This window comes from Pipistrellus hanaki (assembly GCF_964339955.1).
Source record: "Pipistrellus hanaki genome assembly, chromosome: 1".
In the NCBI taxonomy this organism is placed as follows: domain Eukaryota; kingdom Metazoa; phylum Chordata; class Mammalia; order Chiroptera; family Vespertilionidae; genus Pipistrellus; species Pipistrellus hanaki.
In genome coordinates, this window is record NC_140503.1 from 1,861,020 (window position 1) to 1,873,946 (window position 12,927).

At 54.7% G+C, this 12,927-nt stretch overlaps 1 protein-coding gene across 1 annotated transcript; it reads left to right on the forward strand.

The window, feature by feature from the left end:
• Window positions 1–1,211: 1,211 nt before the first annotated feature.
• Window positions 1,212–10,257, forward strand: LOC311612775 (uncharacterized protein; the record flags this gene model as incomplete). The annotated part of the gene is made up of 7 exons (XM_084866017.1): window positions 1,212–1,288; window positions 4,124–4,253; window positions 5,245–5,390; window positions 5,545–5,772; window positions 6,444–6,586; window positions 8,714–8,900; window positions 10,129–10,257. The coding sequence occupies exons 2-7, from the start codon at window positions 4,175–4,177 to the stop codon at window positions 10,255–10,257; spliced, it is 912 nt and encodes a 303-aa protein (XP_084722143.1). The 5' UTR covers window positions 1,212–1,288; window positions 4,124–4,174.
• Window positions 10,258–12,927: the final 2,670 nt, after the last annotated feature.

Below are 12,927 nucleotides of genomic sequence, written 5' to 3' on the forward strand. Positions count from 1 at the left end.
TCTGGTCCCTGAGCCACCTGCCCTCTGCCAATTCCCCAGCCTGGTTGCCTGTAATCTGTAACCACTGTACCTTGCCTACTTCCCCAGGCCTGAAATTTCTACTTTCCTGTGGGATCTTTGTCCTTCTACCCAACATAAGCAGCTGGATTATGGAGGGGGAGGTGTCTGGGGGAGAGGGAGGATGGTACAACAGACTTTTGTGGGTGACCTGCTGTTCTCTCATTCTGCTGCATTAATGGAATAAATGCTCATATATGAGTCAATCCTGTCTCTCCTTCATTGGCTCAAGTAGTGACCGGCAGCCTGGACCCATTGGTTGTCAGTTTCACTTTCAGCAGGTTCATAACAGTTATTGGAGCTGAATAATTAATACAAATGATAATTGGTACTCCCCCCCCCCCCCATCATAAGTCCAAAGATTTCATCTACATAAAACAATTTAAATTCATCTTAAATTAAGGAGTTTTTTAATTAACCCAAGTAAAACCATTACTAGTTTAGAAATAATTAAAACACTTTTAGCTCATTGATTGGCAGCCTAAATGTTTAAATTCTGTTCTGAGTATACCTATATATTTGTTCAATAAATGTCTTTCTTGCATGGGCTAATTCAGTACTCCTTCCACAGAAAGTTATTGTTAAAATATTTTCCAGTCTGGCCATCATGGCTCAGTGATTGAGCATCAAACTATGAACCAGGAGATCACGGATCCATACACAGTCAGGGCAGATGCCCTGGTTGGGGGCTGGATCCCCATTATGGGGCTTGCAGGAGGCAGTAGATCAATGCTTCTCTCTTCATTGATGTTTCTCTCTCTCTCCCCCTCTCCTTTCTCCTATGAACTCAATAAAGATATATATATATATATATATATATATATATATATATATATATAATTGATTTTTTATAGAAAGGAAGAGAGAGGGATAGAGAGTTAGAAACATCGATTAGAGAGAATCATTGATCAGCTGCCTCTTGCACACCTATTGGGGATGTGCCCGCAACCAAGGTACATGCCCTTGACCTGAATCGAACCTGGGACCTTTCAGTCCGCAGGCCGACACTCTATCCACTGAGCCAAACCGGTTTCGGCTAAAGATATATTTTTAAATAAATAAAGTATTTTCCAAATATACAGCATTACTTTGGTAATTTTTCTTATAAAATACGGATTGGTTAGTGGTCTGTCAAATTGTTTTTTAGGCAGCTGACTGGTGGACTTCAGGGTTCTATGTCTGAACTCTTCCCAGTGGATGGGGAGAAGAATTCCCGAGCTGAGCTCTCTAGGTAAGACTTCACAAAATAAAGTGAATGTGTTGCTCCCTTAAAGCAGTGTTTCCCAAACTTTTGACATATGTGTACCCCTTCTATAATTTTCATAACGCTGAGTACCCCTCGTACTCGTGAGAACATAGAATTAGGCACAGCTAAGCACGGTGCAGTGCATATCCCCACCAAACTCCGGTGCAACGTGTACCCCCACCAAACCCTTCCTGTACCCCTGGGGGTACGCGTACCACACTTTGGGAAACACTGCCTTAAAGGAATGGGTCAAATCGTTGTAATTTGGCTGATGGGAGAAAAGTAATTTTTCAAAACATGGGTAGACATATTAGAATGAAGTGGTAGTTTCCATTTGTAATGATATAGGGTGTATAAGTTAACCTTTATGTTTCTTTATGTTTTATGTGCCCAGCTAGATCTGAAGTTTTATAGGGAGCTTGGCATAATTTTTGTGTATTCCAAAGCATGGGGCTTCGTGAGCCGCTGGCAGAGCTGTTTAGAATGCGGGGCCTAGAGCCGTTTGGCATGGTGGGCATGGAGACAGTGGAATGTTAGGTGCAGAGCGGGTGGTTGTGGAGTGGGTAGGCGTGGAGTAGGAGGGTTAGGAGTCGGTAGTTGAGGAGTTGGTGGGAGCGGAGAGGGTTTGTGCTGAGTTGGAGGGTGCGGAGTAGTTTGGTGAACTGTCAGTTTGTGGAGAGTCGGTGTGAAAAGTCGGTGTGAGAAGAGCCGGTGGACATACAGTCGGTGAGTGCAGAGCCTCTTCCTGGGTAAGAAGGGACTCTCCCTGCCTCCCCCTCGGGGCTCTTGTGAAGATTGAATGAGCAAGGACAGAGGGCATCGAGCCCTGGGCTGGCGATGGGCAGAGAGATGGGGCCCAGGCGACTCCAGAGTCTGAGAGCTAACCCTTCCCGCTGCCAGGCATTGATCAGAACCGCGCCCACTGGCAGTAGGTCCACGGCTTCCCTTCCACCAAGAAACTTGGGTGCTGGATCGTGGGGGTAAAATGAACACGAGATGGAAAAGGAGGAGCTACCGCTCCCTCACAGATGTTAAAACCATGCTTGGGGCCAGGCTTGGAAAGCTGCCCACCGAGAGCAACGGACACATCCGTGTATGCGTGTTCCCAAACTGAGAAGGCAGACTGGGGAGACTCAGCCCCCGGGAGGGATCTGGGCGGGAGGAGAGATGAGGGAAAGAGCGGATCGGCTCCCCCGTGTGTGCTGGGCCCTGGGACAGGAACAGGCCCCACGGACTCCTCCCGTGAGGGGGCCTGTGAGGGCCCACCCTTGGCGTCCCACACCAGCTGTGCCTGACACCCAGAGGCCCACAGTCCTGTCTGTTGTGTCTCAGCCCTCATTTCTTGGACACTGTCCAGAGCTGTTGGTTTTCCAAGACGACATGTGTGACCTGTTCAGAAGGAAACTGTATTTAACAACAACTCACCCGAATAGCCATTTATTTCCAGCGCCCAGATGAGTGGAGTGACTGTGGAATTAAGAGGCCTAGGCTCAGCCCTCAAACCAGGATAGCTCTTAGCCCCGCCCCTTCCTGGTTAAGGAAATGGGCTCAGTGAAGTCCCATACCTATCAGCAGGTCTCTCATCCAAGCAGGCGAGGCTGTATACGACACTCTCGCATCAGGGTACCAGAGATGGGGCAGTGTTAGGTTTATGTGGTGTGCTTCCCTGATTTTCTGCTCCTGCGGACACAGGGGCCTGCTGCCAGCCAAGAGTCATCGGCTAAGCTCAGCAGCTTAAGTGGGCACTACAGAGGCCCTCAAAGCAGGCAGGGCCTGCCTGTTGGGGTGATGCCCAGGTGGTAGCTCCATGCCGAGGGGTGTCCTGTGGGAGGCAGGCGGTCAGTGATTCTCTCATCATTGATGTGTCTATCTCTCCGTCTCCTTTGCTATCTCTGATCAATAAAAATATATTTAAAAGAAATACATTGGAGGTTCGGTGCATGAAATTCATGCGTCGGGGTGGGAGGCCCTCAGCCTGGCCTCCTGCACCTCTCCAATCTGGGACTGCACCTCCAATCTGGGGCTCCCTGGTTTTCAGGGATCAGGCTTACTATGGCAGTCAGCCATCCCTCGCTCAATCCAGGACTGCTGGCTCCTAACTGCTCCCCTGCCTGTCTGACCACCCTTTAACTGCTCCTCTGCCAGCCTGATCCCTCCCTTATTCCTCTCCCCTGCTGCTGGTTTGATCACTCCTACCTTCTCTCCCCTGCCAGCCTGATACCCCTAACACCTGTGCTTTAGTCCCCACCACCTTGGCTTTATCTAGAAGGATGTCCAGAAGACTACTGGTCTATTTAGCATATTACCCTTTTATTAGTATAGATATTAAAAACACACACACACACACACACACACACACACAAACAACCCACAGATAAGGCCTGGCTGCTGTGTTGCTTTTCTGAAAGGATGGATGTAGGTGGCTGATGTGGCAAAAAGGGTCTCTGCTGGCATCTAGGATGTGCGTTAAGCTGTGATTGTCGGTCCCCATGGCCTTTCCAAGACATGTTAAACCAGCTAAGGGCCTCAGAGCTGCCCGTCCTCCTATCCTTGCTTTACAGCTCTGTGCTGTGCGTCACTTTGTTCAGACATCACTGACCTCGGGGTCTTCATCACCTACCACTGGGGCAGCATGTCTTAGTGGCTGTAGGTGTCCCAGCTGGGCCCTGTGTTGGAGTCACTTCTGTGCAGCTGTGCGTTAGGAAGTGAGCAGGTGCATGGAGGCCCTGCATCCGGGGGAAGGAGGGCAGCTGCACGGGGCAGGGCCTGCCCAGAGGGTGCCCTGGTGCTCATCCTCACCCACCCCTCTTCTTGCACTAGGAGCCTGGACAGAGCCCCCAGCAGTTCCTTGAGGAGCTGCTGGGGGACAACATGGCCCTGGAGGCGGAGCAGGGACTATGGATCAACGAGTCCGACCACCGGAGCGCGGAGCTGGGCCAGGAGTCAGAAGGTAGGCAGCAGCCCCTGGAGCTGGGGAGCCGGCCTGGCCGCAGCTTCTCCCTCAGCCAGGGAGCTGAGCCCTTGGCTCTGAATCTCCTGGGTCAGCCCATCCTCAGCCCAAGTCCATGGGGTTTGATTCAAGGGCTGTTTGGAACTGTCAACTGCCTTCTCCCCAAGGAGAACATGAAGGGTCTGGCAGCATTGAAGTCAGGACATGAACTACAAAGTCAGTGCTGCCAGTTTTCTCAGCTCCCATGTGGACAGTCCCAGGAGCCTTCAGAGGACAGCACGCTGACCCCCAGCGGCTGTCTTACAACTGTGCGTGGGGGACTGAGCGCTCTGGATGGCAGGCACCTTCCCCAGCGGTCACTAACCTGCACTGTCACAGGAGCCTGGGCTGATTTCCTCCGTTCCTGTCCTCATCGGGCAGATGGGTGCAGTCTGCTCTGTCTCCCTGAGCAGGGGCTGGCTGCTCAGGGGCCCCTCCTCCCCAAGGGCCTTACCCAGGGGTGGTAAGTTCTGGGCACACGCGCCCCAGAGGCTCTACCCCCCACAGACATACTGGTCAATTTTTGTGGCCTCCACATTGCCAGCTGAGCTACCCAACACCCCACTCTGAGGGTTGGCAGAGACCATGCCATGTGTTTGCCTTCTCTGTGAGTGTCTGAAACCCTTGACTTGACGGTCAGGTTGGAACGTGGCAAAAAGTGGTTCCAGCAGTTCGATCATCTTGAACTTTTGTATTGGCCTGTCCACGGTCACCTGCTTTCTTCCTAAACTCTGGATGGCTCCCCAATGCACCCAAGAGGAGCCAGCAGAGGGGCCACAACCCACAGCGACAGCACCCTGCGAACGACAGAGGGCATCCAGCTGGCCGTCTCCGGTCTTTAGATCTTGGCTTCAGGGGGATGGCCCTCTCAGAGGGATGACCGTCTCGAGGCGGAGTCAAGAGGGGAGCTGAGGCCCCGGGATCGGGGCTCTCACTCCACTTTGCTCTTCAGCCTCCAGCGCGACCCTGGCACTGGGGCAAAATTCCCAGGCCCCTCAGGACACAGTCCGGGAGCTGCAGGGCGATACCCAGGCCCTGCAGGAGAGCAACAGCAAGTGTGAGGAGCTGATGAAAGAGAACCGGCAGCTCCGGGAGCAGGTAACGGAGTGTGTGTGTGTGTGTGTGTGTGTGTCCGGAACATATGGGCCAGCCGGAGGCCGGGTGTGTCAGGGGGTGATAGGTTTGCGGTTTGCTTTAAAGCCAAGTTCACTTTGTGACCTGACTGGCACGGGCTGGGTCTTTGGCTCTGCAGGTGGCAAAGTTGGGGATCCAACTACAAAATGAGAAGGCCACCAACCATCACTTGAGAAGCCTCAAAGAACAGCTGTTCAAACTCATAGAAATCCAGACGCTGCAGGTGGCAAAGTTGGGGATCCAACTACAGGTTGAGAAGAACACCGGCAAGCACTTGAGTTGCGTCCAAGAAGATCTGGAGGGAGAGCAGGAGTACATGTTCAACATCATAGAAAACCAGAGGCAGGTAGGCACTCAGAGCGCAGGCCCCCGGCGCCCCTGCCTGCCAGAGGGAGGGTCCAGGATCACAACCGTGTCCTGGTCATTGATCAGTGATTCCAGGTGACCAGTTCCCTAGCTCAGCTGCATCTCAGACCAGCAATTCTCAGCCACGGCCGGGCCCCGGGGCAGGTATTGCCTCGCTGGGACACTGGCCATCTTGTTGTTGATGGACAGGACTGGGGGCCCGAGAAGGAGGTGCTGCTGGCTATGCAGGGTGGATGGTTGTTCTGTCAATATCTGGGAAAATTAGATGTTAGTGTTGTCCAGGTATTCTGCATCCTTACTGAGGTTCCATGTGCTTTAAAAAATAGGGTTTTAAATGTGGTCAAAGAGGGCAACCAAGGAGCTGATCCATTTGCCCTAAAGTTCCCATGTGTGGAGAGGACATGGGACTCACGTAGCCCCATGCGATGGTCCCTTCATGCCCTGGGCCGTCCCAGCACAGTTCCTTAAGCGCTGGGAGAACCGCACTCAGCACGGCTGGGTGTTGCCTGCTCCGAGGGTCCCTGCTCCTTTGGGGTCTGCACTTGCCCTGCTCTTGGCCCCTCACTGGGTGTGGGGGTGCAGGGATGGGGAGTGAGCAGCTCCCGGGGCCTGCACCCAGTGAGGCATCCTCACCTTTTCCCCGTGAACCAGGAGTGGGCCGAGGAGAAGCAGCTTGAGGAGCTGGGGGAGCAGGCGAAGCAGCTGACTGAAGTCCAGGAGGCCCTGCTGCAGGAGCAGGAGACCAATGCCCCGGTCACCCAGGAAAATGAGAGGCTGCAGCAGGAGGTGGCCAGGTAACCGCCTCCGCCCTGCAACGGCATCTGTCGGGTTTCATTCCCACCAGCTCTCTGAGCGCCCCCTGAGCTCAGCTCCAGTGAGGCCCCCCGCACCCCCCGCCTTTCCCTTTAGGGTCACAGCTGATGGTCTCAGGGGAAGGGCCTCCAGCTGTTGGCTGGGATGGAAGGACTAGTGACCACTGGGATGGAGCGCGGTCCAGGGTTGGAGGGCCGCCCATCCCACATGACGATGGTGATGACGGTGTCGGGCACAAGCACCTTCATCCTCTCACACCTGCGATCCCGGGAAGGACGTGTGCTCGCTCCGCGTCATTCTCACGTTCCCTGTGGGTGAATTCACCTCCTGGCTGACATGCATTGTCGCCCCCACATCGGCCCCCGTGGCCTCTGAGGGGCCTGTCCAGTGGGGGAGACACGGGGGTCGCCTGATGTGCCCATTTGCAGCTGCGGTTGAACAGGCCTCTGACTCCTGCCTGTTTCAGCTCTCACACTGCAAAGGAGCGTCCCTTCCGTGCTCCGTTGAGGACCGTGGGTTCTATTTTCGTGCTTTTCGGTGGTGATGTCGCTGTGTGAAATGGCCCCAAATGGAGTGCTGCTCGGCTGTCTAGTGTCCCCAAGTGCAAGCTGCGCTGCGCCTTGGGGAAAATATCGGAGTGGCACCCGAGGGTCCTTCAGCCCGAGGTATGGTGCTGTTGGCTGTGAGCATAGTAACCAAAGCGTCTTTAGGTCTTGATTGGTTGACAGAAATGTGGCCAGAGACTCCAGGAACAGTTGGGACAGTTGCAGTTACACTGACTCAGTGCTCACAGTGGCTTTGTAGGACATTATCCTGTGAATCGTGAGAATTGACTGCGTTATTATCCTTTTTCCCCCCATAAAGATGAGGAAAGGGGCTCTGAGAGAGCAACTAAGATGTTTGGGTCAATCCTGGGGGTAGTGGCCAGTCAGGATTCAAATCCAGGTCTTATCTCATCCCAGAGGCGTGACCACAGGAAGCCTTCCTTTGCGCAGCCTTGTTGGACTGGATATTGGGGCTACAAACTCAGGTGCCTGCGGGGGCAGGCAGGTCCAGCAGGTCGGGGAGGAGTGTCAGCCGGAGGCCAGGCCTCCTGGAGAATGCACACCCTCTGAAGGCTGTCAGCTAGAGGCAGGCCTGCGCTGCCGGGTCATCCTTTTGTTTCTGCTTTTTAACAAAAACTTAATCCTCATCTCAGGATAATTTTTGCACTGCCCTTCAGAGAGAGTGAAAGGAAGGCAGGGAGCGGGCTAGAGAGAAACAGCGATGCGAGAGACACTTCTCCTGGCTGCCTACAGCACACACCCCTCTATGCCACAGAGCAATCCCACCGCCAGGTGCATGGCCCTGACTGGGAATCCAGCCCGAGGCGGTTCCCTACACAGGCGGACGCTGTCTCTGCGGAGCCACACCTGCCGGGGCCTTTGCTCTATGCTTTCTCCCACCCTCCGAGAAGGGCGATAGCTGAGAGTTGATGTGAAACTTGACATTTTAAAATATTAAATAACTAACTTAAATAATAAAGCTGTGTGGGCCAAACAGGGGCCCTCTGTGTTCAGATGGAGTCTGTGCGCCTCTGGGCATTGAGATTTCAGGTATAACCCTTTGCCCCGGAAAGCCAGTCGGGTAATTATGACAATGATGATGATGATGCTGATGTCAGTGGCTTTACATAATGCTCCAGAATCTCACAGTTTATTTGTGTCAGGAGTTGAAATCAGAAAGGGACTTGGCCTGGGGAGAAGAGCTGGGCAAAGACAGTTACAGAGCAAAGATGTTCTGATTCCACGTTTTCCAAAAGTGTTTCAGTGCAAGAACCGTTTTCCAAGGAGGCGGCTCTGCAGAGCCTTCCATGGGAAGGGCTGTCACAGGCTGCTGTGTTGAAGTGTCCGAGCCTGCCTGTCCTGTGTCCCCAGCCCACAGGAGGCAACTGGGTGGCCACATAGAACCCCAGCGGACACAGTTGGAGAAGCACTGACTGTGCTCAGCCCTCATTTACAGGGGACACCCTGAGGCCCAGAGGGGTGGTGGGTGTGATGGAGGCGCACCCCTGGGATGGAGGCTGGGAGTGCTCCTCAGCCCTGGGCCCTGTGGCTCTCCACCCGCAGACTGACCTCCTGGACCGAGCAGCTGCAGGCGGGGCAGGAGGAGCTGCTTACCAAGATCAAGGATCTGCAGGCCTCCTTAGAGAACGAGCGGGAGAATTTTCAGATCTTTCAGAACATGTACTACAAGATGATGGAGGAGCAGCGCTCTAAGGAAATCAGTCTGCCACAGCTCAGTGCCCAGTGCGAGGTGAGGCCCACCGGCCCCAGGACACCGAGCCTGAGCCCTGCGCTGACAGCCGGGGGCTCAGCCAGGTCCGCATGGGTTCTCACTGGCATCTGTGCCCAAACACTGTGTGTGAATGTCACCCAGAGGCCGGGAGGCACCCAGAGGCGTTTAACGGGCACAAGCACCTTGGCTGGTGGGGATGTGTCCGAAAAGACCTTTCAGCGGACCTTTGCTGTTTTCTTTTTTTAAGCACATATATATATTTTTTTAATTTGAGAGAGAACAAGGGAGAGGAAGAAAAAGATAGAAACATCAATGATGACAGGGAAGCATCATTCAGCTGCCTTCTACACCACCCCCGCAGGGGATACCGCCCACAACCTAGGCATATGCCCTTGACCGGAAAGGAACCCAGGGCCCTTTAGTACGAGGTCCGATGCTCTATCCACTGCACTAAACTAGTTAGGGCCTGACCTTTGCTTTTGCAGGGTCGGGGCAGTGCATGGAAATAGCCAAGTGCTGTTTTCTCTGTCCTCTGGGCTGAGCTCTGTGCTCTGTGCTCCCGTGTCATTGCATTGAATTCTCGCGATGCCTTTGTGAGGTGGGGGGCACGTCCTCAGACCTCTGAGGCAGAGGGTCTGGGCTCCGTTTGATTGAAGCCAGAGCTTTGGCTTTCCTGCCCCTCCCACCTCAGGCCAAAATTCCTATCCAGCCCCATCATTTGTTTTATTGATGTCAGAGAGAGGAAGGGAGAGGGCGAGAGGGATGGAAACATCAGTGATGAGAGAATTTCTGTGATGGCTTCCTCTGCACACGCCCTCCTGGAGATCGACAGCTCCTCCTGGGCGTGGTGCTTGAATAGGCATCTCACCAGTGAACTCCTGGTGCCTGGGAGGCCCCTACACCCACTGACCCACACCTGCCAGGCAGCTTATCAATGAGATCGTTTACGTTTCTTTTGAAAATGGCTGTGAAGTCCCCAGAACCTGCTGTACATTTTGCACTTAGGCGCCTCTCAGCTCAGACTGGCTGCGTTTCAGTGCTCAGCGGCCACACGTGGGCAGTGGCCGCCCGATTGGCCGGTGCACTTGTCCTCCCCAGGTCATTGGCTGTGTTGGTCCTGCCGATGAGTGTGTCTCCTACCGAAAAAGCCCTCTTGTGCACGTGGCCTTTCTTCTCTGGGAGCAGTTTCCCAGCAGTGGAGCCACAGGGGCCGTGGTGGGGGACACATTGTTGATCTCTGTTTCAGTCGCTCACCCACTTGACTAAGGACTTGGAAGAGGAAAGAAGGCAAGTCCGGACTCAAACTAACACACTGAAACAGCTGAGCAAGACTCTCCTGGAAGAGCATGCGGGGACCTGGCCTCAGAATAAGTAAGGGGGTGGGGTGACCGACGCCTGTCCCCAGGGCTCTGGACTTCCCGCTCCTCGCCCAGCCTCCACATTCAGGACAGAGAGCCCCCTGGTGCACTGGCGTCCCCAGGGCAGGGCAAGGGGACAGACCATCTTCCCAGAGCCCTCGCCTCTCCTTTCCCAGGAATGGTCTAGATTTCTGCAAGGAGGGGTGGTTGCATTTTGCTGGCTTCCAAGATATGGCCCACTGCCAGTCCCTTCTTCCTCTGCTTTTGAGTTAAGCTCCGTTTAAAAAATATGAGAGGTGAAGAGAGGCACCTAGGGGAGAGATCCAGGAACCCGGGATGAGCCCTTTCTGTGTCTGACTTCCCCCGAATGATCTGGAGGGGGGTTGTGGGTGCTCCGTGATTGTCCTCCCTCTGCGGACATGACACGGACCTGACTGTGGCATAGACACTGCGAGGGGCACAGGACCTGTGACCCTGTGGCCACGCACCAGCAGGGGTGATGGGATGTGAGCAGTGTGTGTACAGCAGACAGATGGTGAGGAGCTCCATGGAGGTGTAGAAGGAAGCGTGGTGGTGAGCATCGGGGTTCTGCTGCTGACCCGGATGGAGCCAGGGCCAGCCAGTGGGGCGGGATGTGGGGGGGGGGGCGCAGGGGTGATGGAGCAGGGGTGGGTCTGGGTGCAGGGAAGGCGCACGCAGTGGCAAGAGGGAAAGCCGGAGCAGGGGGCACTGAGATGTGGAAGGCGTCCATGCCTCGCTAAGGAGTGGGATTCACTAGGAGTGAGTGTTTATGGGAGGCTGTTCTAGAGGCCGAGGGAGCTGCCTGAAATGAGGCAGGAGGGAGCGGCTTGGTGCTGGAAACCTTGTGGTTGGAAGTCAAGTAACCCGAGAGGCATCTGGTGGGCCCAGGGTGGCCTTCACCCCTCGGTCCTAGTGCTGCTGGACTGTCCTTCCTTGTGGTGGGGTATGGCTGGCCCTGAGGGACAGGGACACAGTCACAGTGACCACAGGGTCCTGTCCCAGCACCCCGGGGTCAGGGTGCTGCTTCACCCTTCTCCCGGATTCTTCTGCTCAGCTCCAGCCGGCTCGCCACCCACTCAGGATGGCTTACCTGGAAAGCCACATTGTAGTTTGGGGCAGAAATGACTGTGGCCTGAGTTGGCTCTCTGTAACGCAGTGGGTATAAATAACCAGCGGAGGTTGGGCAGGTGCCAACTGGAAGCATCGGGCTTTGGTACCCAGGGGATGATGTGGTGATGGTTTGCATTAGACAGTGTCTGCAGGAGGCCAGGGAGTTGGCTGGCTTCCTGAGCTGCTCCGGGGGGAGTCCTCCAGCCCAGGGAGGGTTGCGGGGCCTGCGCTCCGTGAGATTGTGTGCCTAGTGGTGGGGGTCGGTCAAAGCAGACAGGGAGGCGCTCTAGCATAAGGCCGAGGGGCACGACTGTGGGAGGACAAGAACACAGACTGGAAGAGCAGATGCTGAGCCAAGGGCGCTGGGAACCCAGCGGGTTCGGTGGGCCTAGGCAGCGGTTTGTGAGTCATCACTTCTCACTCTGCCTACTTTATGGAGAGCTCTCAGAAAAGCCCTGGATTAGGAGGGACCTGAGCAGCCTTTTGGCCAAAGGAGCCTGAGCTGCTGCCTCAATCCGGGGGACTCATATTCCAGCAAGGAAACCAGGGTGTGAGTTCTCAAAACCCACGGATTTGTGATCCTGAGTTTCACATGGTTCGAGCCTTGCTCTCTTGAGATGAGGTCCAGCCTGATCCTTGGGGCTTTAGCAGGTCTCCTCGCGTGTTAGGTTCCCAGGCCCACGCCACATGCTTCCATCTCCATATCCCCACGTGGCCAGCATGACGGTCCGGGACGTGAGTTGTTCTGAGTGGCAGTAAGGTAGACACGGAACAGAAAGGTGCTCTGTCACGAGTGGGGAAAGCCACTTGGAGCAGAGGCCAGGTCGGTGGGCCCCCGCCACTTGCCTCCATCCCCGTATTCCCACGTGGCGAGTATGACCCTCATGAGCTCAGTGATGTCTAAGTCCCAGGGAAATGCCGGCCCTTGTGGGCCAGGTCCCAGCCCGGGCCGATACGTCAGTTTACACATTTTATGTAAAACCAGATCGTTTTCTCTTTCTCCGCTTTTTAAAGAGGCTCACTGAAACCAGTGCCTCCAGGAAATGCGGAAGAGGAGGAGGACGAATACTTAACGAAAGAAGCAGAAGAGGCCAAGGAACCTGCTGCCGAGATGTGAGTTGTTCTCAGCGGTGGTAACTTAAACTAGAACAGAGAGCTGCCCTGTCACTGGGGAAAGCCACCTGGAGCAGGGGTCAGGTCGGTGGGCCCACGCCACTTGCTTCCATCCCCGTATTTAAACGTGGCGAGCATGACAGTCATGAGCTCCGTGATGTCTGAGTCCCAGGGAAATGCCGGCCATTCTGGGCCAGGTCCCAGCCTGTGCTTATTAGTCAATATACACATTTTATTTAACATCAAAATGTTGCCGAAACCGATTTGGCTCAGTGGATAGAGCATGGGCCTGTGGACTGAAAGGTCCCTGGTTCGATTATTTTCAAGGGCATGTACCTCGGTTGCAGGCACATCTCTAGTAGTGGGTGTGTAAGATGAGGCTGATCGATGATTCTCTCATCGATGTCTCTAACTCTCCATCCCTCTCTTCCTCTCTGTAAAAA